General features: G+C 38.7%; 1 protein-coding gene across 1 annotated transcript in view; it reads left to right on the forward strand.

Moving 5' to 3' along the window:
• Positions 1-219: 219 nt before the first annotated feature.
• Positions 220-27,444, forward strand: part of epha4b (eph receptor A4b) — a 117,634-nt gene continuing 90,409 nt past the window's right edge. Inside the window, exons 1-3 of the mRNA XM_057334208.1 lie at positions 220-388; positions 17,835-17,899; positions 23,724-24,384. Of these exons, the coding sequence (XP_057190191.1) occupies positions 295-388; positions 17,835-17,899; positions 23,724-24,384 (820 nt within the window). The 5' untranslated portion in view covers positions 220-294. The remainder of the gene's footprint in view (positions 389-17,834; positions 17,900-23,723; positions 24,385-27,444) is intronic.

Raw genomic sequence — 27,444 nt, forward strand, 5'->3', positions numbered from 1 at the left:
TCATAAAATCGAATCTGACCACTTTTAAGTCACTCTAAAATGAAATTTGGCAGCTGTCATCGTCCGCGTTTTCCTCAGATTGAGATCTTTATCTAGCTCGAGCTTTTAAACGCGTCCCGCGCCTCACGACGAGGCTGCCGTCCTCCGTTTCCCTGGCAGCCTGGGGTGATTGACAGCCCGAGACTGGTCCCGGACCCTCCCTCTCTTCTCCTCTTTTCACTCGACCTCCGATCGTGAGCCTCAGTAACTTTCTACAGCGAGAGGGATGCAGCGCGCGCTCAGCGCAGCCTGAAAATGGCAACCCTTTGGATTTATCCGTCCCTTCTTTTCTTTCTCTTACCCTCCCTCACACCGAGTCAAGCCTTACGGAATTACCCAGAAAATGAAGGTAAGGGAGGGTTCTGTTTAATAACTTTAGAATAGGGTGGTTTAATGGCCGTTTTGTGCGGATAACACAGTTTAGTTTAGTGCGCTTCGGATGCTGCGTTTTCTTTAAACTATGCGTGCGTTCTCGGAGACAAGCAGAGGGAAATAAAGCAAACGCATGCGTTTTCTGTTAGTTTTATTGAGATATCTGTTGTATCTGGAATATTTATATGTCAGGCTGGTCCAAAAGCACTGTACATATCCGACAGCGGAACTGCGAGTCCAGCTGAATTCAGTGCGCCCGGGGAGTCGGAGCTTTCCAGTTATATAGACATTACGCACACGTGCAAATGATTAAGATAATGAAAATGATAATGGCATGTAAAAATAACATCTGGGATTCAAAAAAAAAGAAGAGTACTCAGTTTATGTGGAGTGTAAAAACATCAAATCAACACTTATAAATAAATAAACAAAAATAAAATATTACCCAAGCCATGACATGAAAACATGCATGCTAAAAAGTGATGAATTTGAAAACGTCTGCAACTAATATTTACTAATGTGCATCACAGCACTGCATCAATAGTTTTGTTGCATCAATATTTTTGTTGCCCACAAGCTCAGAAACAGAATAGTGGTTTGACTAATATATTAAAATGTTATTTATTAAAAAGTTATTTAAATTGGTAGTAAACAATATAATGATATTCTATTAAAACGTACATGTACCAAGAATTTAAAACAAACAAAGTTTATGTGAGCACGACAACTGCTCCAGGTTGAATGTCCGAGGTGCAACGTGCCATGTACAGTCAGCTACAGAGATAACTGAATTTTCCTATAATCATGATTTTTTAATTGCTGGCCATAAGGTGATTTGTAATGGTGACTGCAGCTTGTATATTGCATTTTCGTTCCACGTAGAGAAAACTTATTTTATTTGTTTACACGTCTGTATAATTGAAGGGGAGAAAAGAAAACATTAACTTCCCTGGTATACTGTATACATTTCATAGTTCTTTGAAACCAACTACTTTAGTACTTGATTTCAGAATACTTTTCATTTATGATATTAATTCACTTGAAATGTACCAAGGTCTCGCTCAGTTCAGGCTGTAGTGTGATTTGTGTGTGTGCCAATGCTACGAGTTGCCTGGCAAATATTTCAATATGATTAGTCCTGAATGAGAACTGTGTTTGTTTTTTTGTTGAAGATGCAGTAAGACTTATGAGTGAGCTTCCTCTTCTGGCACAGCTTAGCCCTTGTTTCTTAAATGCCAGTTGCTGGAAAATTCAGGAATTGCTCAGTTCAGGAAAATGCACACTTCGATAGACAATGAAGATAATGCATGAACCGAGACAGAGACCTTATTGCAGTAATTTGCCATCCAGAGTGAGAGGAGAAGAACTTGTTTCTTCATTTTTTTCATTTCGTATTATACATTTAAATCACGGTTGTTCTGGTTTCTGAATCAGAAAAGCAGTTTTAGGTCACACTTTTGCCAAACCACAACACTTCAGCGGATGATGAAACTGTGTTTAACCAGTGGAAATAAGAACACTGATTTAGGCAAATAGTTTCTGTGCCCCGTGTGGCTGTCCAGTGTTTGATCAGTCCGGAGATGGGAATGTAGAAGCTGCTTTCCAATTTTTTGTATGATTACCTCCATCTCTCTTTTACTCTCTAGTTCTCTTTTTCTGGACCTCTATCTTGTTCATCATGTTTTTTTGCTTCTCTTTTTCGGCCTAATTGGCAGACATTTGTCAACTGTCTCATGTCTTCATGACATTGCCTGTTTTTGCGTGTCTGAGCAGAGTGCGTAATGACCCATCAAGTGCCTTCCGATGGCATGGCAGGATCTCTTCTGCTTTGTCTCTGCTATGCTCCGATGTGCTCCATGTGACTGTAAACAACGTCCTCTCGTCTGGACGGCGCCCGCTGTGCTTGCTCACCGAGCCGAAAGACTGGCCAGCGTTTGTTATTTTAAGCCCCGGTGGGAGTACGGGTGCCATGTTACAGCGGAGCAATGCGTACACAATGACACAGGAGTCATTTGCCACATATGAGCGGCACAGAAATGGGGAGGTCACATAAGGAAGAATGAGTTCTGACTGGAGTGATGGGGACAGAACATTAACTGTTGGGACCAGCAGAGGGCGCCTTGTTGCATTCCTTTGTTAGGCTTTTGTTTTGAGAAAGATCTAATCACAGTTTAATGGATTTTAAAAACTCTGATGAGTGTCGCAGGAAAATTTGAGGCTTTTATGGGCATCTTATTGGAACACATCCATTAGATTCAAGATTCATTATCACGATTCGTTCATTTCATTTTCAAGTTTCAACATATTAATATTATGAGACATTACAAGCTTGTTTTGCAGACCACATGACTGCTAATTTAAATCTAGGTAATTTGCTATAAAAAGAAAAAGACCTTCTTGCAGTCTGAACAGCAGAGGGTTCATACCACCTGCTTGAGTTAAGATTAGATAAAGTCTGATCCGGGCCGCCAAGATTAATTTGGTTTATTGGTTTAAGAGAACATTTAATCTTTTTGCAGAACCCCTGGAATGGTCATCGATTGAGACTTTTTCATTTTTTCTTCAGATTATGATTCTTCCTCCACCGTGATGTGTTCCTTTCTCCCATCTGTTTTTTCTCTCTTTCCTCCCCTTTTGGAAGTTGGGTGACCTGTCCCTTGAATTCTTTCCTTTAGTGGGCAGCCGGATTAGCGGTTCCCCAAGGGGAAGAGGGTCTGTTTGTGAAGGAGCTTCTGTTCTCTGTATTTTCTCGTGGTTTAAACAGTCTGGATTAGAGTGACCCTACAGCCACATGCAAGCAGTGTGTATGTAGTAATAAATCTAGTTGTTTCAATATATAATCAAAGCAAGGATCATAATATGAGTCTTATGATTAATCGCACAGGTGTAATTGAATTGGGTTTTATCACCATCATTATTTTGGTCATGACCTTGAGCTGACGTGGACATTGATTGGCCGTCTCACCGCTCTGATTCACCTCTATTACTGGGATTACTGATGGATTTGCACTGTAGCTCACATGCTGATGTGTAATCATGAAAAGACCTCTGAGGATCCCGTAATTTCCCACTGTACATGCCAATATTATTGCATGTGAGGGCAAAATGATTTTCTGGACACACAATGGCCCGAACCGGATAATTGATTGCCAATGTTATTTGCAATGAAATTAAAATGGGTAGGAAGGTATTGATTTTTGGGACCTCAGCGTGGAACGGTTCACCCGTGTGCACGGAGGCCTGTTTTTCTAAGAACAGCGGGACATAAAAGAGAAAATTCTTTGTGAGGGGAAGAAAAAAGGATCGTTTTACGTGATGGCTTATTTGTTTTGGTTGAACTCGGTTGGTTTGGACTGTATCTGTTGTTTTTGTAAAAGAACACTTCCTGTGACATGCTGGGCCAGTGACCTATATTCACCGGGCCGTCCCGCATTGTCCCGTTAGCTAAACGTTCCCCCGCAAATGAGCTGTACTGTCCTCCGTTTATAACTCTCTCTTTCTCTCTCTCTCGCTCTTTTCTTTCTGTTTCTTCAAATTAACGCCTCGTGTTCTGCAACCGGTTCTCTCGCTAGAAGCTCATTAGCAGGCTAGTCAACACAAGAGCAGGGCATGAAGTCTGGTTCTGAACGTCACGCTGTGTGCCCAGCTCTCCCTGCGGTCCTGCTGGGTCCTGGTCTTGACCTTTTATTTGTTTTAATTGAATTCATCTGTCTGTTCCCGGGCTCTGCTTCTCTCTCTTTTACACGGTTTGGAGAGGCTATTGTGCTCAGAGAATCGCCGCCTTACCGCAGTGCTAAACAAACAGCAGGGTTTTTCAATTTGCTCGGCGTTATTGACCCGAAGAAATCTTTCACTGCATCTGCCCCGCATGCTTTGAGTTACCTTTTTCTGTTTGTCAGAGCTGATGGTGGGCTGTTTGTTCAGTTCACCTGCGCCGGTGGCGAGTCAAACGCCGGCTGGATTTACATTGCGATGCGGAATGACCTTGGCAGCGGCTTCTCTGCTCACCCTGCATGCATCTCTTTCAAATGCCAAAACCAACATCCTGCGACGGACGGGCTGCTTTCCCGGGTCACCCTGATACTAAAGCGATGCTGTCTTTGAGATCTGATCCAGTTTTATGTGGTTCTTAAGTCGGCATTTTAGACGGTAATAGAGGAGCTGTAATTGAAGCAATGCACCACTTAACAGAAAATAATACACCCAGGTCATGTTTATACAGACAGGTGGGCAGCATTTTTTTTTTAGATAAAAAGTAAAAGTGATACAATAATGAACCACAAAACTGTTGGTGGTTATCAGTAAGTGCACTGAAATGGACGGATTGAGGTTTTGAAGAAGTTGGTGTGCATGTTTTGGTGTGAAAATGAAACCTTGGTGGGTTTAGATTTCCAGTGTCATACCACCCACGTTTACAAGCAAGGTGACAGAAAAACAGGTATAGGTTTTGTTTTTTTGTGGGATTAAAAAGTAATTAAAATAATACATTTATTTTCAGGTCAGTGTTTAGGAGTACTCTATAGGATGAACACGCCTGGCCCAAAGTTAACTTCCGGTCTGTGTTTGGTTATCGGTTACCTTATTGTTATATAACAATTTATTTTGTATTTAATTTATATTTATATTTTATTGTATAGACCTATTAATCGTATGATTTTAATTAAAATTACTCAACAGTTATTGATTTTTTGCAGAGGTCTACTGGAAGTTAAATTCGGGCCATAACATTCATTTATGTTGTTGGCGCTGAAACCGTCGATTAGACATGTGCCGGTGTTCGGTAATACCGTAGTGAAAATGCACGGTAGTGTTATTGAGGGCACGTCAAATCACCGTGATTTGACTGGATAAAATAACACTCCCTTTATACTGAGAAAGCGTCATCAAGATCAAATATAAAAAGACTAGAGTCAAAGTTATCGGGTTCAAGGTACTTAGTTTGTCACCTCAAATCCGATTTTTGTGCATATATGATTGAAATCTAATTTAAATGATTGATTGTCCACACTGTGTATAGCAACTATTCAGATCCGATTTGAGTGTCCCGTGGTGCTCTCCCATTTTTTGCAATATCTGATTTGGTTTCTATGGAATGACAGGGAGCGATGAATGCATCGCTGTGCAGACCGATCGTTGTATGACATCGCAATACCACAAGAGCGACTCCACAGCACACTGCTCTGTGCCCCTTGTGCCCCAGTATGGTGATGTCATACGCTGATCAATCTGAGCAGCGCTGTGTAGAGTCATTTTCTCTCATTTTTCGGCTCATTTTTCTTACAATATGATGGTGTGTAGCCGCTGCACTGTATTACTTTGTCTAATGAACCTGCTGCTGAAGTGTATGAAGCTGGTATGCGTGGCGTTATTCAGTGCTCGTGTCTCCTCCAGCACACAGACAACAACATAGCAGCCTTATAACTGCTGACGTGCTTACGTTTCAACGTGGCATTTCACGTGGCGCGAGAACATAACGTAAGACAAAAGCTACTCAAATCCGATCTGAGCGGTCAGACTGAAATGGATTTCCAGAAATGCGATTTGAATAGGATTTCAAACCACATATGAATGTAGCCAGAAACAGATTTGTAAAAATTGGAGTTCAAGTGATTTTATGCTGTTCACACTTGCTAAATATGATCGGATTTCAATCGGATATGCCCAAAAATCGGATTTGAAGTGACAGTCTGAACGTAGCATAAATACTCATGTTAAATTAAAGTAAAACTGTTTGTATGTTAAATAAGATGGATTGTTTTGCACAAAATTTTAAACTTTACCACTAATTTCCGTCGTCACAGCACAGAATTCCCACCACTGATCTAGTGATTCCCACACATACGTTGGTGAAAGTATGCAGCGATATAAACAAATACAAATATTTATCTAAGCAATAGACAACTATTACATTCGCAGAAAGGACATGTGCTCAAAATGAGTCTAAAATGCAAATAAAAAGCTTTATGTAAAGGTCTATTTCCAAAAGCACAAACAAAGAAAGTTCTTTCAAAAGTTTTAATTACTGGTTGTAATGACTGTATACAGTTTGTAAAGATGAAAATATTAAATACAATTAGAGAATGTGAAAAATGGTAACTACAGTATTATTTGTCATATGTGGGAATTTTGTGTTAACTGATTTGATCATTTGCAATGGTTAGTATTTACTATTTTCACAGTGGACTATTTTTCCATAGAGTTTTGGTCAACTTTATTAAAACCAATTATGGTCAGTTTGATCTGCAAACAATATTATACTATATCGTTTGTATTGTATTAATTGCAATAGTACAAAAACTCATTAATAATTATGTGCAACAAAAAAAATGCAATTTCGTTTTTAAATTGATTGATTATAACAAATGAGATTTCAATGATATTTTGACCATTTAACAAGAAAATGTCCTCGGTTTTCATTAAAAATCTGGTCACCTTATTGTGAAGCAAGTAAAGTGGGCATCTTTAGCTTAATCATCATGTGTTCACTTACTAAAATCTAGTATGGAGGAAAAGATGTTTTATCATATTTAATTAAACACCTGACACATTATCAATAAGCTGTACTTTCTATTTATTTCTTATTATTGGTTGATATTTAAAAAAGTTGTTTTTGACACTGTAACACTGATATTGGCTTATGTTTTTGTAATGCATTTCATTAATAAAAGCTTCATCAATTACCGCCACTTAGAAATGTACTACCAGCATAAGCCTACCGTCGATACATATAGATGGTCTAAAATCTAACACACATGAAGAAAAAAACACAAAACTCCAATTAGGGTCTTCGACCATTTTCTGGTTAGCCATGAAAGGTATACTCCGGTTTGGGAATAAAATCAACACTTCTACATCTACAACCGAGTGATTATGGAAATTTCCTAGTTGTCTTTTTGTTCAGTAAGTTTAGAACCTGATGGCCAGTGGGAAATGGCATAGGAAAATGAGAATGAAAGACATGAAAAGAAGAAGAAAAGAGGGTTTTTTGTGAGAGCTTCATTCTCCACACACTCTCCAGAGCGGGGCTGATGTTGGCAGCACAATAGCAGGGCGACCTGGCAGCTGATAGGGGAAAAAAGAGACAGAATGGAGATGTGTTTGTGGGAAGGATTTGTATGCCAATGAGCTTCAGCCTGAACGGACTGAAAATCTCTCTCTCTCAGCCACTCACTCTTTCTCGTCTCTCTCTCTCTTTCTCTTTCCCTCCTGTGGCCAATTTGGTGCCGAGGGACTTGAGAATCCTGTCACTCAAAAATCTTGTCTTCAAAAGCTTTGTGTTCCCATGACTCCAGGCTTTGTCCTGCTGTGTGATGGTCAGAGTGTGTGTGAGTAAGAGCGTTCAGTTTGCCCTCTATCTGATCCTCAGTTATGTGTGTGTCAGGACTTGTGTATAGCTTTGCAGAGCTCCAGATAAATTCTACTGTCCTTTCGTTGGTAAGCTTACAGACAGGCTGAGAAAACGTTTAAAACGACAAAGAAACTATATTTACAATGTTTTCTCTACTTGAGAGAGAACATTTCCAGCATTATAGATTTATTGTCTTAAAACATTTGCCCACTAATTATGGCCGATAATAATATGTTTTCTTTTACAATAAATCTCCAAATGAGAATTTTACACAATACACCTGTACCTATTTGTACCTTTTTTTTTGTGAAAAATAAGCAAAAGCATAATTTATTTAGAGATGAAGATTAATAACACAACATAACAATTAAAAAAAAGTTATGTTTCCCTTTAATTTTTACTATTTCTTTATGAAGTTTAACATGGTGAATACGAAAATCACATATTTTTTTCCATCAACAGCACTATTTTCACACATTTATACATTTCGGTATTATTACTCGTACGCAGAAATTACAAGGTACTGGCATAACACTGAGCTCAAAACAACAGTTTAACACAACAGTTACTAAAAATGAGCTGTCCAAAACTTCAGAAGTGTACATTTGATTTGTTTGGTCTTTTATGACTAATACTGTGTCCTCACGAACCAAGTTCCAGACGTAGTCTCCCATCATCGCTTCATCCCACCTTCTCTGTGCTACAGAAATGTCAGTGGCAATTGGAATATTATTTTTAAACTATGTGAAAATGTGTACAGTCTTTGTTTGCAATATACAGATATATCGTAATTAATGATTAAAATGACTTGAACTAAATATACACTAAAACATTGATGCTACATGAGAATACATATTATCACAATATAATAAGCACCACAGAATTGTACAAGAACTATAAAAAAGTCAGTCGAAGCAACAATTTGTTACACTGTGTAATGAGTGTTCAAAACTATTTTACAAAATAAGGCTATAATAATGATTTATGCTGCTGTCAGGTCGGATTTGGCAGGAAATGTCAGTTTGACATTTTTTGACAAAAAGGAGAGTAACCTGCAATTTGATGTTTCAAACAGAGATAGCGATAGATAGGCCAAGTTTACAGATTACAGCTTTAAATGGGGCATCCCAACAATATTGTAAAATGAAAAAATCGCCAGAATTAAGCTAAATAAGACCTGATATTATTTGCTTTTGTAATATTGAGGGGTAGGTTGGCAAATACTGTTACGATCACAAATATATTCCGCATTACATTAATTCATTCATTTCATATACAGTCATTTCAATCAAACGCCAGGGCTACAGTAATGTCTTAGTTGGCTCTGAGAGTTTGGGAGAGAAAGGAAACTCGTCCATATGCTTTTCTGACGGCTATGACTCATTAGGGATGCAGTACATGATGCTGGTATCCGCTCACAGGTACACTGACTCGGTCCTCAGCAGTGATTATGTGCTCACTAATGTGCCATTGGCTGCTGAGTGACCCATCGTTGAGAGGGGCTGACCAAACTGCACAGACTCCAGTCTCCCTTAATGTCTTACTAGAGCCAGATGCACAAATCTACAATTTCCCCCCCGCTGTACCCCATCTACCCTCATGTTACCACTCTACGACCCTGTTGTAGAGAGCAGAACGAAACTTTAAGGCACACTGATGGCCTCATTCAGATGTAGAAAAGAAGATGAGGCTGTGTGTGTGTGCACATTTCATTTTTACACTAGAGTATTATATCTGTTGCAAGAGCCTTTTTGTAGGTGATCTGTGTATTATTTACGCCTGTCTCAATGTGCGTGTATTCTTGGCTGCCACCCTCATTGTGAAGTCCGCAGCGATGTCTGAGGTATTGGATGGCCTGACCAGGTGTTTGATTGCTGGCAGGTAGATTAAAGCAGCTCTTCTGCTGGGATTAGAAAGTGAAAGGGGATGAAAGTGCACATCACAGCCAGAGGAACACTGAGCTTTATAAAAGTGTGCGTAATTGCCCCTGGCTTGGAGCAGTCGACACAGAGCATCATGGGAGATAGACAAAGAAAGAGAGAGGTCCAGAAAGGGTTTTTGGTTGGTCTTAATTTGTGAATGTGTTTGGTTATGGAGTGAAATGTGTTGATAATGCTGATATGTAAAGAGGAGGCTGGCCAATGCCCAGACCTGCACAGAATCTACAGTGAGAAAGTTTGACAGAAAGCACCACGAATGTTGAGAATTAAAAGAGACCGTCTGTTCTACACATTTTAATGCTAGTGGCCTCTAAAACGGTATGGGTCCAAAGTATGCACAAATAAATGTAATTTTTGTGGGCACTATATTCAATTACCAATTCAAATTGACTAAATGTTTTTAATGCAACAATTATTTCATTTCATATTTACTTGTACACAAATACAAATTGCGAATTATGATTTTTCTTTAAATGGTCATTTAAAGGCCGCCTGACTATTTTGTCAAAGGGTTATCAAAACCACCTCTGCTTTGTGAGATCCTCTAATACAAGGGACCTAAAGTATGACAGATCAATAGATTACTATAAAAGTGTCATATTTATTGATTTCTCACAATAAAATCCTGGACTCTGTCTTGTATCTGGGGGGGGGGGCTGTTCCAGTAACATGGTCCCATAGTCTCTAAGCTTTTCTTCCCCTATGTAAAGCGCTAACAAGATGACAATAATCGATATGTGAGCATGCCTGTTTGAAACCAAAACCCTGTGAAGAGTCTGCGCAGTCTGCGGGGCATGCGGAGAGCAAAGGTGGTCATGGGAAAATGAATCAGTCTGTGTGCTAACAGCGTTGAATACCAGCAGGATCCCACCACTACCAAGGAGAGTGTAAAATCAGTGTAAATGCCCTAATGCTACGTTTGCCAATTTGAGTCATAAGTCAGTTTCTACATTTTCTATTTATTCCTGGATAGTAAGAGCCGAACACCCACTTTCACAAAGGTACAGTACATAATGGCTAAAGGCAGTTATGTCTTTACAGCACGATTTGCCAAGTCTGGATACACATGCAGGTCAATTTTAAAAGGTGTTTGTCGCTTTTTGAGCAAAGGCGAGTGAACTTTAAGTCCTCCTAGTTTTTATTAAATATGTGTGTTAAATATGGGAGGTAAATCCTGCCGAATTTAAATAAATAAATTAAATGAGGAAAATGAAAACCAGATTAACCATTATACATAACTGCATGCACAATATGTGCCAAAATGAAAAATAAAATGAAATAATTGTATTTTCATTTTTACACTGACAATGCGTTGTCCCTGTCAAATTGAAAAAGAAAATGCAATTGGTGATTTGACATATCATTTTCACTAAAATCTCGAGGCAAGACTGCCAATGTGAAAAAAAATTGCAAAAACATATTTACAAAGGTTTTTATTGATGCTCACACAAAAATACTGACACAATTCAAATTAAAATGTAAAGTTTGATTTTCATTTGATTTTCCCTTTATTTCGTTTTCATTTTCAAAGTCATGCAAATGTCACAAGTCAGTCGTAATCATTACAGAGATCTAAGACCAAGCGCCTAACAAGGTCTCCACACGTTCATTCGAATGGTTTGTTTTCCCCCACAGCATAAACGGATATGACGTTTTTGTGGGTGTTCCCAGTAGTGCAGACGTTCATCCACACCCACTGATTAACATGTCATTTGCATGACTTTGGAAATGAAAACGAAATAAGTTTACATTTTAATTTGAATTGTGTCAGTATTATTGCGCGAGCATTAATTAAAACCTTAGTAAAAATGTTTTTGCAATTTCTTTTTCACATTTGCCTTTTCATTTTCATATTGGCAGTCTTGCCTCATATTTTAGTGAAAATGAAATCACAAATTGTATTATTCTTTTTCAATTTGACAGGGACAACGCATTGTCAGTGTAAAACTGAAAATGAAAATAAAATCATTTTATTTTAACACACATTTTAATACATATCGCCGTTATGTATTATGAAATTTTCCTCATTTAATTAAAAAAAATTATTTAATTTACCTTCCATAGTTAAAGTGATTTTGTTCGGTAAAAACAAAGCAGTAAACGGCTTCATAGTTCATGATTTATTTCAATTATTGACAATACAGGAAGATTGAAAGCTCTAAAGCAACAATATAAAGGGAAAATGATGTGCATCGGGTTTGTTACTGGTGATTTGTGTTTTTTGGCTTTTACAAAGGATGATGGGAAAGAGGTTTGCTCACTAAAATGTTTCTAATACGTTTTGTCTGTTCTTCATCAAAGGTAAACAAATTGCATACAAATGAAATTGTACCGTGAGCATTTGTAATTACAATTCATGATTGAAAACTAGTTGCTTCCGCAAATGAATGTAATTAACCCAACTCTGCAACTTTCATGTGCATTCATTTCATAAAAACCATCATTCAAACAAGCATACTCCCACATCCAAAGCTAGAGCGTTGAGCATGGGCATTTTATCCACTGATGTGAAAACCTTCGGCAAGACAATCCAGAAATAGCAAGTGTAGTGCCGGTGTGGAAACGCACATCGAATCTAGTCATTTACACAGGCCGAAAATGTGATGCACACTCATGTTTGACCACTAAAAATATATTGATTGGGTAATTTAACTGGACCATGAATGAAACTTTATTGTCATTGACTTGCTACTTAACATCTAATCACACATTCCGATAGCAAAAATATATTCACATGTTATTATGGCACAAATGCAAATTACTTTGTTATGAGGTTCAGATGGTTAGAGACCAGTGCAAGAAATATAGAAAGGTGCAATGATAATGAGGTATAAATGAAAGGTGACCATTAGTGTAAATGACATTGTGTCTAAATAGAGTTCGGTCAAAATGTGCAATAAGGCAGGATTGGTATTATAGTGGTAAAAGTTAGGGCTGGGACGACTGAAATCGCAAAGGCTTCGATTATATGTTTTTTTGCACAGCTCTTCTGTGAACTACGGCTCTTTGATCAGTAGGAACTGTTCGATCTAAAATCACTACGAGATTGCAACGTCGTTTATAACGTGCATTTGCAACACTCGTCAAACATCATCATTATAAATATACTTTACTATGATGAAAATACCTGAAAAGGTTTGAAAAACAGCGATAGAATATGACCAATGGCATTTCCTGGAACTAAGTGTGTAAATCGTTCTTCGTCTGTGTCCCATATTCGAACTTTCTGCGCGAGAGCGCCCTCTGGCTTTTGAAAATGGTGGCATTTAACCGTAACTCATTGAGAAACTGACCATAAGAATTACACGATATATCGTCCCAGCCATAGTAAAATTGAGATTTGATAACGGTTTGGTTTTGCAAGTGCCATGCTCTGCTACAGAAAAATATATAACAACTGACAAATCACATAGCAATACAAATGACGGGATAAATATGGCTCTTCCAGTAAAGTGTTTTTGATAATCAGTATCAAGTCATTGATGTTTTGTGTGAGGTCTTACTGGATAATGATGAACATGAGCTGGGCTGGGCTGCTAATGGACAAGTCTTTTAGCCGTGAGAGTCCAGCCAAAGTTAGCACGTCCGGCGGACAAATCCACTTCCCCTGAGACAGAAGAACAGAGCGAGAGAGTGGACTGTGGACACAGTGAAACACTTAAGGTCTAGGCAGGGCCGTCCCAAGCATGGGGTGGGGCCCAGTGCGAGTTAGAAGACGCAGAGCCCTACCTGGCTGGCACTTTTTCTGTCTTAATATCATATCTTGTATATGGTTATATGTGCTACTACAGTTTTTCATTGGTCAAATACGCAAATAGAATTTCAATGCGCAAAGTCAATAGTAGTATAGATTTAGCTACATTGCATTTGTGTGAGGGGAAACCTCAATCTCTCCTAAATTAATTACCATCTTTCAGAATACAAGTACAAGTAGGCTACAACAAATAAAGTGTGCGAAAACATAACACAAATCAAAGTTATATAATAGAACAGTAAAATAAGCTTATTTAAGAGGTTTTGCTCATAAAAACCATAATGTAAACTTTTTAAAGCCATGTGACGCGTGTGCGCGTGTGACAGAGACGGCAGTGGTTCAGCACACACATTGCCATTGTAACAAACAACAATACCTGTTTGTGATAGCAAATAAAAATATCCTACATCAGAGAACTAAATAGGCTACAGAGAACAAAATGCGCATTTTTAGATGTTTTAGTTCATGCATACTCTCACTCAGTTTCTGTGAAGGACCAGACACATTTGCAGCTGACTCTTTCCACACAGTAGGCACTCATTCTACTCCGCTGTGCAAAGCAGGATAAAACACGTGAAAAAAGTAAGATTTCAGATACTTAAAAACAACCCAACTAAAACACTAAAATCAATTCAAGATTTTTAAAAGTTTTATTTTTAATATTCCCCTTGCCGAGGAGCCCCCATAGAGTGCGGAGCATGGTGCGGTCGCACCAGTTGCACTGCCCAAAAGATGGCCCTGGGTCTAGGGATGTATTACTTTTTACATTTTAATCTTAATCTAAATAAAATCCCTACTGAAATCTAAATAAATACATTTTTTTAATCACTCAATTGTTTCAAAAAGAAATGGCAGACCTTCACACATTTTGTGCAATCATTTATGTCGAAATTAATACTTTACTAACACTAATACACGAACCCTAAATCTGACTGATAGTGATGCTAGCCTTAGCAAAACCCCCAATGAAATATAGCAGAACGCATACATATAATAGTTTCTGCTCCAGATAGGAGGTGCGCTTATTACATAAAGCCCTTAAGACACAGAGATTCCGTTGAAAAAGAACATGGTTGTGCTTATAAAGCCTCAGAGAGGAAGATGGAGTTGTTGTTTCCTAAATGAAGGTCTCGGGGCTGAACCATTTTTGTTTCACCCTCAAAGGCTTCACCAGTAGCTGTTGATATAACAGTTATCCATGTGTTATCCGCATTTGTTTTGTCTTCCTTCCTCTGTTGTTTTAAAATGGTTTCTCCTCTTTTAAATGAGTGGTTCTCAGCCCCTCGGCTGTTGTGTCAGCATCCGCCCTCCATTAGCCGGCGTGCTAGACATCAGCACGTTTAACCAAACAGAGTCCACAGAAAAGCTGTATTTTTCACATGCAGTTTTAAAGCGTGACCTTTCCTTAGCGAAATGTTACCTGCTCACTGCGCAAATGGCCTCCGCAAACGCTCTGACACACTTTCGGTGCAATTTTATTTATTTACATATGTCACTGTCACCAGGGTGTTATGCATTGGAAACTCTTTGAGCTCTTTGGAAAAGTGCTCCTCATCAATCCAGAGGGTCTAGACGGAAACGGTAGAGTAAGATCCCAGGGGACATTTTTATTTGAGTTTGCTCTTTCACAGCTCAGGAGACTTAATGGAGTTCTCAGTTAAGGTTCATTTCAGTTTCAACTTTTCTTTAGACGTTTCCTGAAATCAGAAGAAGGAATAGAAATGTAAAACAAATCACAATTGTTAAAGGGGTAGTTCACCCAAAAATGAAAATTCTGTTATCATTTACTCACCCTCAAGTTGTTCCATATCTGTATATATTTCTTTGTGAATGATGTCCCAGAACTGAAAATTGCTCAAATTCTTCCAAATATATTTCTCTGTGTTTAACAGAGCAAATACATTTATACAGGTTTGGAACAACTTAAGGGTGAGTAAGCTTTTCATTTTTGGGTGAACTATCCCTTTAACATAAAGAAAGAGTTTAATGCTATACAATGAATGCGGATCAAACAGAAAAGATGATGTGTTGTTAGAATCTGATGAGAAATGTATGATGTCTCATTTGTTGCTAAATTTGAGTCCTGTCTAAAATGTTGAGATCTTTTCTGAAACTTTAGAGAAGGCACGTAATATAAAAGAGTTTTTCTCAGTAGAAATATCTTAGAGCCAGCCAGTCTCAAGCCAAAGTCTCCTTTTAATCTTGTTACTATCTAGGAACAATTGAGGTTTTAAAGAGATTTCATTTGGCATTTCATTTCTCTGTCCTATGGGATGAGGTTTATTGAGTGATTCTTTGAGAATTCTGTACGCTTTTTCATCACTTCTATTTTTATAGCCATAGTGATGTTGCACCAAACCTAACCACTGTCACCAGAACAATTTCTCACCCATATACTTTGGATTGTTCTGTGGTGCACAGCACTCAGAGATGAAGTAGATCTCTCGTCGAGTTAAGGATTATAGTCAGTGTAGGGGAAACTATTTATGAAACATGAATCCTAGTCCATTAATCTTACATCAACACCTCTCTGTCTTCAGAAAGGATAGGTGACTCATACTGCGATAAATGTTCAGTTTTTACCTTGCTTGACCAAATCTAGTTAAAACATTGAATTTTAGAGGGTGAAAGACAAACAAGGCTATTAAACCACTTAAGATCTGCATGCCAATAACTTGCATGCTTGCCAATACGTCAAATGTGCCTTGCTCAGCATTTGCTTATGCTGATATCTTAAAGCATTGACTGGAAATGTGTCTTTGAAAGTGCTTGTTGGCCACAGAGAAGACAAGAATGAAAAAGTATGTGGATGTGAGAGAGAGTGTGTTTAGGTATTTGTCTTGTTTATATACACAGTAATACAATACGCAGAGACATATGACTTCATTTGTTCAGTTCTAACTGTATTTGGCGATATTTTACCTTTATTTTTCATAAATGTAGCTGCGATAGTTCAGCTTACAATGAAAATTCTCTCATATACTGTTTTCCATGTGTTTACATGGGGACTGAGGTTTTTATAGTTTAAAGGCATAGTTTAGCCAAAAATGAAAATTCTGTCATCATTTACTCACCCTCTTGTCATTGCAAACCTGTATGACTTTCTTTCTTTTGCAGAACACAAGATATTTAAAAAAAATGTTGGTAAACGAACAACAATGGAACCCATTGACTTGCATTGGTTTTGTGTTCATACGATATAAGTGAATGGGTACTGCCATTGTTCGGTTACTAACATTCTTCAAAATATCTTCTTTTGCGTTCTGCAGAAGAAAGCATGTCATACGGTGAGTAAATGATAACATAATTTTCATTTTTGGGTGAACTATCCCTTTAAGAAAGGTTGCAAATGCACCTATAAAACTTACAAAAGTGGTCCATATGACTTATGCATGATATTTAAGCTTTTCTCAAGTTGCACTCTCATCTGTACACAAAGTTATCATATAACTTCATTATTCTTCATCTTCATGATCTGGTAACCGCAGTGACTGACTCACTGATTCATGACGTCTTTCAGATCGGTTTTATGAACTAGATCAATCAATTAATTGAAAAAGGTTTGTTACAAAAGAATAATTTGTTCATTAATTGTACATTGCTTCTTCTCCCATGAGCTGTCATGCATGTGGGAAAATAAAAGCTAGGGTGGATGTGAAGATTTTAGTTAATAATGAATGAAATATAGGTTGTTTCTTCACACGGCCCAACATAATTGTAAAAATAAATCGGAACATTTCCAAACATACAGCCCACAGGGGCGATGCATTGCATGCATTATTAAAGCAAATATTATTATATCTTTTTCTCAATATGAAAAAGCAACATCTGAAGTGATTAAAAATGAATGGTGTCGAGCCCTTAATTACCCTGGAATGCGGCTTATAGTAGAAAAACACAGTTTGACTCATTCAGGATGGAGGAGACCGGCACCAGAATTAAATAGCCACTTAGGCGGTTTGTTGACCCAATCCCCTTGGCACACACTCACTCGCTCCAGAAATGAAAATGAAAACCATCAATACCATGATTGAGAGCAAACTTTGTTTTGCCCGTAACGCTGTGTAAGTCATAAAAGTGTTTTTATTGATATCTCTGATTTACAAAACAGTCGTTTTCTTGTAATAGGCTCCCAGCGTTAGGTTTCTCCACAGGAAGAACGAGGGCATTGATTTAAACCGTAGGGCCAGACTCTCGTCCCTCAGGCTACGAACCTGATTGTCTCTAACGGTTGTGTGATTTACTCGCCAAATATGCCATCCCATCTAACCAGCTTATTTTCTTCACAATATGTCGCAAGGTTGACTGAACTTTAACGAATCATTACTTTTTTATCTCTCCTTTGTGCTCTTTCTCTCCTTCTTTTTCTCTTTCTCTGTAGTTACGTTGTTGGACACCATGTCCGCTCTGGGAGACCTTGGCTGGGAGGCCTACCCGGCAGAAGGGGTAAGTAACACAACCGATCAAAATCAAGACACAAACACACGCCACCTCAAATGCCTTTAATCATTTCTGACTCATGCGCCCAGCCAAAATGATGCCGTATTTTGTCCCTGTGCATGTTCTAGACAAAATGATTTGAACTGCGTAGGGACCTACATGCTGTTTTGAAATTAAAATGAAGCTGTGCTCCTGGGTCTCGACACACTTTTGAACCCCTCGTACATGTTTTTTTCTTGCAAACAAGCATGGTTAATCATGCCGTCGCCTTTTAGATGTGCTGGAATTTCACATGGTCAGATGTATATTCATAAGCAGGGATACGGCGTATACTGTATACATCTGGACTGTGGGAAAGGGGGTCCCTATGCATATTCTGAAGTATTATAAAGCTGCCTGTTTTTTTAGGGTAATTTTGCACATTTTTGTCCCTGAAATTGTGCAGTTAATGCAGTGTTATGTCAAGCATAAAAATCAATGTGTTGCTGCAATGAATCCAGATTCCAGAAAAAGTCAATGGCAGCCTATGTATGAATCAGTTCGATTATCATTGAAGCAAACAAATTTAAAACAAGAATTTTGCAAACGCTAATAAGACAGTGAGACCAAAACACTTTTGAGATTTTTTACGTTGAATCATTGAATCTTTTAAGAGCCCCAGTTTCATTTCATCCGTCGCTTGAGTTTGTATCAATACAAGCAGAGGGCGGTATCATGCTGAAGCCAAAATTCTGGTATCAATCCAACCTTACTGTTTTATGGGAGGTGTTCTCAAGGTCATCTATGAAGTCTACCATCAATGGAGGGTTTTGAGAGCTTAGTCCTGTTTCCAGCCAAGAGTGGCTCAATTCGGCTTAACACCGCCTACCCGGTCGCTTGCTTCCAATTTATTCGAGGAAGACGTCAAGATTAAGAGTCTCTAAAGTAGTAACGCAATCCCCTGTGCCATAGAGGGAGAAGAGGGAGCGGTTTACGTTGAGTGGAGTTGAGGAGGCCGTCTCCGTCTTTTTTTGATGTACCCAAAGTGGTCTAAAAAGAATCAAGTTAGCAAAAACCATGGTAAGCTTAAAAGAAAATCAATCTTTTGGATTTCACAGACACCCTTTAAATGATTTAATAGAGCCGTCAGAGGCTAGATCAGATTGCCCGATGTCGCACATGCAGAAGCTGAGCCAAGAGCGGCTAAATCTGGAGACGAGGAGAATTTGGGAATGATTTTTCAACAATGCTGAAAATAGTAAGGGAGACAATACTCGCATTGAGAAATAATACATTTGCATAATAGAGTATATGTTGCATAACTTGTATTTTGTTTAAAAGACAAACTGTCTGAATAACATGATAGTAGACAACACAAACAATTTAAAAGATAACCAGGATGCATTGCAGATCCACAATGCTGATGTCATAGTCAACTTTATATATAGTCCTCCAGACATAATACTGACTAGATGTAACTTTGCAACTACATGTCAACTGACTCTCAATTAATTGCATTTATATTTCAACTGAATCTCATTAGAGTATTAATAGAGTTTTAGGTTTAGGTTAGAGTAAGTACAAGATTATATGTTTATATGTATGTTGACATTCAGTTTTTTGAGAGACTTTTATAGTAAAGTGTTATTAGATATTAGAGAGACAGTCTACTTTACTGACTGGTAGTTGACTAAGTTGTAAAGTTACGTAAAATATCTAAAGTGGACTATCAAAATAAAGTGTTACTGCCATTTTTAAGCCAAACAGCAGATATAGGATTGGTCATATTTAATATTCACGATATTCCTTGCAGGTTGCTTAAATTAATGTCAAGAAGATTAGCGGATTACTGTAGTGATTTTCTGCGCTGGTGTAATGTGGGTGAACCCATCTTTATATCCTCTCAGCAGATAAGTGGAGTCTCTAAAGGGGGATTTTTTTGTCCTGGGCTGCTTCCCAATTCACACATTATACGTACAACATAAAATCCTTTTTGGACACAAAAATTGCTAGTGAAGGGGGGAGTTTGTGATGGTCGTTAATCAGTTGTAGAAAAATGTGTGAGCAATGCAAGGCTAAAGGTCACAGTAGTTGATGAATAATTTCACAAATGAAGTCACAAATTAATTAAATTAGCTGCATTGTTACATGAGCCGTTTTTAAGGTCGTTGCGGCATCTAGCGGTGAGGTTTCGAATTGCAATCAACGGCTCACTCCACCGCCCACTTTCGAAGAACTTCGGCAGCTAACACAGAACTAAGTTGTCGTCACGTTTTTGCTTATTTGCTGAACATATTTACGCTTACTTTGCTTATTTGCCGAGCGCTTTGTAGAGCAGTTTGTCCGTTTAGGGCTACTGTAGAAACAACATGGTGAATTCCATTCAATGGGACCCGCGGTGTATGTAGATAGAAAAAGCTCATTCTGAGGTAATAAAAACATAGCGCTTTATTATGTAAGGTCTTTATACACCTCTGAAGACAGTTATGTGTATTATACTGCATTTTTGTTAACAGATCCTCCAAAAAATTACACACAGCACCTTAAATTCCGCTTGGACCACGCGCGGCTCATCTTAAATCTGACGACGCATTTATAATATGGTTCGTTAGAAATTATAATGCGTAAAACAGACTGACAAAGTTCAGCTAATGTATGTTTGTCGATGGATACACATTTAATACCTACAACAAATCAAATAACGTAGACAAATTTCAATAGGATTGACGTATGCTGTAATATGAGCAGTCATTTATGCTGTCATCACCCTCTTGTCCAGTATCTTAACATAGTAGGTTATGTCTTCGAACGGAGGAAACAGACGAAAAACAACTCATGTGTACAGTATCAGTGTACCGGATCAGTTTCATTCCTCTTAAAGCGACAGCAGCATATTCCTGCTGTCTGTTAAAAGTCAAGGAAATCACTCACTGCTTGTGACTCAATAGCTTCTGTAACTTCAATTATGATTAATCTTTATTTAATTCGTACATATGCAATGTTATGTTTTATTTGATTACTTTAATCCATTTCTACCTTAAAAGGTATATTATACAATATCTTATTTTATTTTCTGCTTTGCTCTGTTGTTTTATTGGTGCTGTTACTTGTAGCTTGATTATTTGTTCTTATTTTTATTTGTCAGTAGTCCCTTTTCCCTGAACATAGCACAAACCGAACCGAAACCGTGACCATAAAACCGTGACACAAACCGAACCGTGTGTAATTTGAACCGTTACACCCCTAATACTTACTATATTCTGTCCCATCCAAAGTAGTACTTTAGTGCATAGTAGGTGAATTGGGATACAGACTTGGTTTCGCAACAAGCTCCCAAATAGACCTTCTTTCATTGCATAACTACACAATACCATTCATATATCGCCATAAATCAGATGTAGATTCAAATAGAATGTTGTCTAGATCCAAAGACTTTCATTACCGTTCCCTGTGCATGTATCAGTTGAGCATCAGAGTCCTGTTCCCACATTACGTCTGTTGTAAATAGCACCCCATAAAACACTCGCTCGTATCCTTTTGCAATGTTTACCTTAGATTTTCTTATACTAGAAGTAGGCTTTGTTTTGCATGTATTTAATGGGAGTGAACTGTAAAGCCACTTCAGGTCTCACACCTGCGGATTACACTTCGTACCCGCGGATTATTGCAGCGACCCGTGACCCACCGAACCTGCCGATTGTGCTGCATCTGGTGAGGCTCGCAGGAAAAGCCAACACGTCCCTGAAGCGGCCGGTTCACCTCCGCTGGATATTTACCTTACTGACTCAATCGACTGCCACTTGACCTTTGGGGGTCAAGACTAATACAGCTTTCCCTATCCCAGATGTGGAAGGTTTGTTTTGGATCGACTCTCAAACGGCCGTAGTCATTTAGGGTATGTGTGCGTGTCTGTTACCAAAATAGAAGGGAATAATTCAGACCGAGTGATAGAAAACAGGTAACCCTAATCACATGTCATGCAAAAGGGGCCGTCTTCCTTAAAACAGACGCTCTTTTAGGGATTTAAAGTCAATTGGGCTTAAGTATCTTAAACTACCAGATGATTGTGTGCTGCAATTAAGTTAAGCCAATGAAGGGCTAAGCAGACCCCATGAACTGACATATTCGCCTGGCTTCAAAGCAGTCGGACCCTGTGAAGGGTGAGCGGGGAGTTAAGGTATTTTAGATGGGATGCGGACAGCTGGAGAGGCTAATTAACGGGACGCCAATGTCACACTTGTGACTGCTACCTTGATTGAGAGTGGCTAAGCTTTACCTTCTGTCCAAATAGCCTGTTTTTCACTCAAAATGTGTTGGGATGTGTTGGGATAGCTTTGCGTAGGAGGACGTGTGAACGTTTCGGCATATGCTTCGATATTTTTAGGAATATATGAATCACATATGGCCGGTTTGCTTTCATATGATTATACGCCATCATGGCATATCGAAATGTGTAACTATATTGTGCTTGTGCATCTGGAGTGTGTAACGCAATCCTCTCGACTTTTGTAAAAGCCACCCGTCTGTGGTAAAATACTCCATGAGTTCAGACAAAGCATTCCCGAAACAAGTTTCCATAGCGGTTAACTTGAGACCAACATTTGAAAATAAATAAACAGAGAAGCATAAACCTGCCTTTATGCCTGTATAAATAATCCTTCAAATGTCCAAATTATTGCACTCGAGGGAAAGAACGCACAGACGTTTAGCGTCCGCTTTGATATGCGATGTCCACCCGTTCTAACCAGTAGGCATATGGCTCAGTTTAAGCCGACCCGCGCTAGCAATTGACTCGTGTGCCTCGATCGTTTTTTTAACTGTAAGCTAATGGAAATGTGTCACAAATAACTCTCATCATTAAATGCGATGAGATCATGGCAGGAGGGGCCAGTGATGTACGCTCCAGACTGTGCTGTCGCATGGAATAAAATACTTGCCCTGATGTGGAAAATGAGGCTTTTGGAGTCAATTGAATGTACTTGGGCTCCTTGACCGTTTGCTTAAATGTGCACCCATATTCAGATGCCACTCAGATTAAGGATTGTTAAAAGGACTCGCTGCTCTCATAGAAAACCATAACTCCGTTGGCTTCTTGCAGTCAAGTAATCACTTGTTCCCATCATGCGCTATTCAATGAGGTAAACCTTCGAGTGGGTGCTCAAGTGGTCAGGATAGTGATGATTCCTGTACGCTTGGCATTTGAAGTCTAGCACGGTATTCAGATTGATCAGTAGATATAATGAATTCTGTAATCACTTAAAACCGAGCTGGCGGTCCTTCAGCCCATCTCCACTGGAAATTATACAGAGAAGGACTGAATTTATCGAAGCAAATCAGATTTTTTTAAAGACCCAAGCATTCGAAAATCCCCTAGAAGACTCCCTTGTTGGTTTATTTGCTTTCCTTTTTAGGAGTGAAATGTTACTTATGCATGAAGTGTTCCAAATGAAGGAACCTTAGACAAGTGGAAGCAGATGGTAAGAGATGATGGGAGACAAAGTCTGTTAAATGTAGTGCAACTAATGCTGTCTACACGACTGCAGACATGCACATAAAATCATGTTGAATAACGTTTTTATTACATCCAGGGGTCAGATTTACAAAGCTATAGACATTCAAACCTGCATGTAAATGTATGTCATTTGCCTACAGAAAAAGTATTTAATTCTGCTGAAAGATCTTAATCTGGTCATTACTGAATGCTACAAAGATAATTGTCCTCACCAACAGTGGTATTTTCCTTCTAAATGTCATGTCAATGTTTTCATGCTCTGTTTAACATTTCAATTGAACAACTCTATGAGTGATGCACCTTATTTCAACCGTAACTGTTGTTCTGTCTGTTCGGCAGTGGGAGGAAATCAGCGTGATGGATGAGAGGAACACTCCCATGCGCTCCTACCAGGTGTGTAACGTGATGGAGGCTAACCAGAACAACTGGCTACGTACGCGCCACATACCGCGAGACGGCGCACAGCGCGTCTACATCGAGATTAAATTCACACTTCGTGACTGTAACAGCCTGCCTGGGGTCCCCGGAACCTGCAAAGAAACTTTCAACATGTACTACTATGAATCCAACAACCCCAACCTGTGGTTTATCAAGGAGAGCCAGTACATAAAGATCGACACCATCGCCGCCGACGAAAGCTTCACGCAGACCGACGTTGGCGATCGGGTCATGAAGCTCAACACGGAAGTGAGGGACATCAGCAACCTGAGCAAGAAGGGCTTCTACCTGGCGTTTCAAGACGTCGGCGCTTGCATTGCTTTGGTGTCCCTGCGGGTGTTCTATAAGAAGTGTCCGCTTGCCGTCCTGAATTTGGCCCAGTTTCCAGACACGGTCACAGGTGGAGATTCAGCTTTGGTGGAGGTGAGGGGATCTTGCGTGAATGACTCAGAGGAGTTTGAGGCGCCGAGGATGTATTGCAGTGGGGATGGCGGATGGCTGGTGCCCATCGGACGCTGCGTCTGCAAGTCGGGCTTCGAGGAGAATAAGGACCACTGTCAGCGTGAGTTTAATATGCAGAATATTGTTCTCCTGTTTCTTTTATGAATGCTTTTTATTAATAGTTTTTATGAATACTTAATTTTTTAGATTTTAAATATGGGATTTATTTGATATTCTTACATGTTCTGCTGGTAAAAAAATCCCTGGGGAAAACTTTTTGGCATGTGCTATCTGCGTTGTTTTAGCACTAGTTTTCGATTTGTTGAGCCTGCGCAGCAGTTTTTGCCCATATTTCGTCCATATGGTGGCATCTATAATATGCTTCACTTACATAGGCATGTTTATGTTGTGAAGAACGATGTTGACTTATATGCATGGTGCAAGGCTGTTTCAATGCATTTAGCGGCTAGTTAGGTTGGATTGCAGGTGGTAGTCAATTATATAAGGTTTTTGTAACTTTTGCAAATGCTGAGTAAATTTGCCTCCTTGTGTTTGCTTCAGAACAATGTGTGTGTGTGTGTACATGGGTTTGTGAACAAATGCAAATAAGTTTGTGATGAAAGTAGCTGAGGGCTTCAGTGACTCATTTGCATTCACTGTATGCCTCTTTTCTCTGTGTTGGAGAAGGTAGGTGTGCTCTAGGATACAAATTATTGAGACATAGCATTCCTTAGACTATATGCTCTGTTTACTTGCTGCAAATCCATAGGCCTCCAGCAGGCCGTCTAGATTTTATTTTAAAAGAGTATGTTTGTGACTGTGTGTGTGTGTGTGTTGGGTGAGTTTCTAAAAGTTTTCTCCAAACAGATCTAAGCCAGCTGTTTGAGGGAATTAAACTCTTTCAGTTCAGCTTGTGTAATAGTAACTAAAACCCTAGATCTTCTTGATTGGATGGATTTATATATAAGCTAGAAGATATTTGCCATATTGTGAGTGGGGCTGATGAGTCTTCTTAGGCAGAAGAACACCGCAGAATGCATGCAACCCCTTCAGCCATGACTCTTATTTTATATTTTTATTATACTGTTTTATTATTTTACAAAGATGATATCTACAGTCAAAGTATTAGACATGTGATTTTTTTTATAAATGTTAATTGTAACTAGGGCTGTTCAATGATTAATCGCATCCAGAATAAAAGTTATTTGTGTTTACATAATAGGTCTGTGCACTGTGCATTTATACTGTATTTATAAACACATACACACATATATATATAATTAATGTTAATAAATTATATAATAAATGTTTATAAATAATTTAAATATTAATATATACATACAAATATTTCCTAAATATATACATGTATGTGTACGTGTAGTTAGGTAATGCATTAGCTAACATTAAAATAACAACACATCTACAGCATTTATTAATTTTAGTTCATGTTAATTCCCACATTTATGAATCTGAAATTAACATTAGTAAATTATCTGTTAACATTAGTAAATGCACAATGAACAAACATGAACAATTGGATTAACTAACATTAAAAAAGATTATGCAAAAAAAACTGTTGATTATTGAAAATGCAATTACTAACAAAACAACCTTATTGTAAAGTGTTACAATATTAATTTATTGACTGTCCCTAACACATTACTATATAGTGTAGTTAATGTTGACTTTTTTGGATTAACTAATATGTTCTATTGTCCAATCAGCATCCCGAACCATTTCATAAGCTAAGATCAAACCAGACTCGACTGCTCTCCAAACTCGTCTTGCTGCGTGCCGTTGCTGTTTTGATTTCTCTATAGCCTGCAAACACGTCTAAACATTAAAAAAGGAAACGTATCCACCCACACGCTTCTCATTTTATCAAGCCTCTACTTGATTAAATTGGCAGCACAGAGGAAATTTGTCTTTTAACTTTCTGCTAAATTCCCACTCATCTTTATTTGTTTTGTGCTCAGCATCGGCGCAGTGCACGTTTGCTTTCGCAACTCTTAGCTTTCGGACTGCAGTGGAAAATAGAACAGAGTAAAGAACAGAGAGCGGGTTTGAGTCTATTTGCGGGGCTACTGTTCTTTTTCTTTGTGCGTTTGCCTGTTTCCCGTTTAATGGCTGCCGAATGGCTTCCTGTTGTTTGCTAATGGTCGGTCTGGAGCGACACAGAGGGACCTGCTGAGGAGCTAATGGTAGCACCTTCATGATTAAACGTTCACAGACTTCACACCACTCTCTGGCAGATATATATCTTTTTTTGTGTGTAAAATACATGCATTTTAGCTCTGCTGTTACGTTAGTTCATGCTAATTTACAGAATTATTTATTTTCTATTAAATAACAATAATATTGTTATCACATGGCTAATGGCGTTCAGTTCTTAGAAGATTATTTTTAAACCAATGAATTTTAAAAAGTGTGATTTTTCTTGTGTTTGTAAAAATGTGTTTTACATTGTGTTCATATAGCAAAAACTAGTGTACAGTATATGCCGATTAGCACATTCGCATACTCTCTTGCCCTCGAGTTTCAAGAGTTTGTGCAACTTTCCCTCCCTCTCTCACGCACTGGGGTCAAGGAACGGTCACTCTTTGCAAAATAATCTTATCAGAACGTGTCACTGTAATGAATCACTCTCTGTCGGTCAATTAACCTTATTCAAGACAAAACTAGCTGTATCTTTTCCGGTCCAGCCGCTGAATCAATCATGTGAGAGGTCAGCGGAACAGAGAATAAAGGAGGCACCGAAGGCCCAGCTAACCGAACGCAAGACTCAATAAATGCCGATTGACCGTGTTGAGCTATTTTTCAGCGTGGTGGTCCGTGGACCGGCATGACGAAATGGCTATAATCACAGAGGTTTATTGGCAGCACAAGGCCAGAGGTCACCTTATATATGTTCTTGTCCTTCATTTAAGGCAGTGAGTTATAGCTGCGTGTGCATGGGGTCTGCGTACATGTTTAAGTACACGTGTGGCCGTGTTGTTTTTACCTTAGTGAATGCATTACACATAAGGCAGGCAGATGGCTTTTCATATTTAGCACACGGCTGATGCGTTTATGCTCTGATTATGATGTGGATTTGTGAATAATCCTCGATCTGTGTTCAGGTGACAAACTCTACAGAAATGGATTCTGCTGGTAGTACAATAGCTGCCTTGGAGAGCAGTCT

The sequence above is a fragment of the Triplophysa rosa genome, linkage group LG5 (genome assembly GCF_024868665.1).
Source record: "Triplophysa rosa linkage group LG5, Trosa_1v2, whole genome shotgun sequence".
Taxonomy (NCBI): domain Eukaryota; kingdom Metazoa; phylum Chordata; class Actinopteri; order Cypriniformes; family Nemacheilidae; genus Triplophysa; species Triplophysa rosa.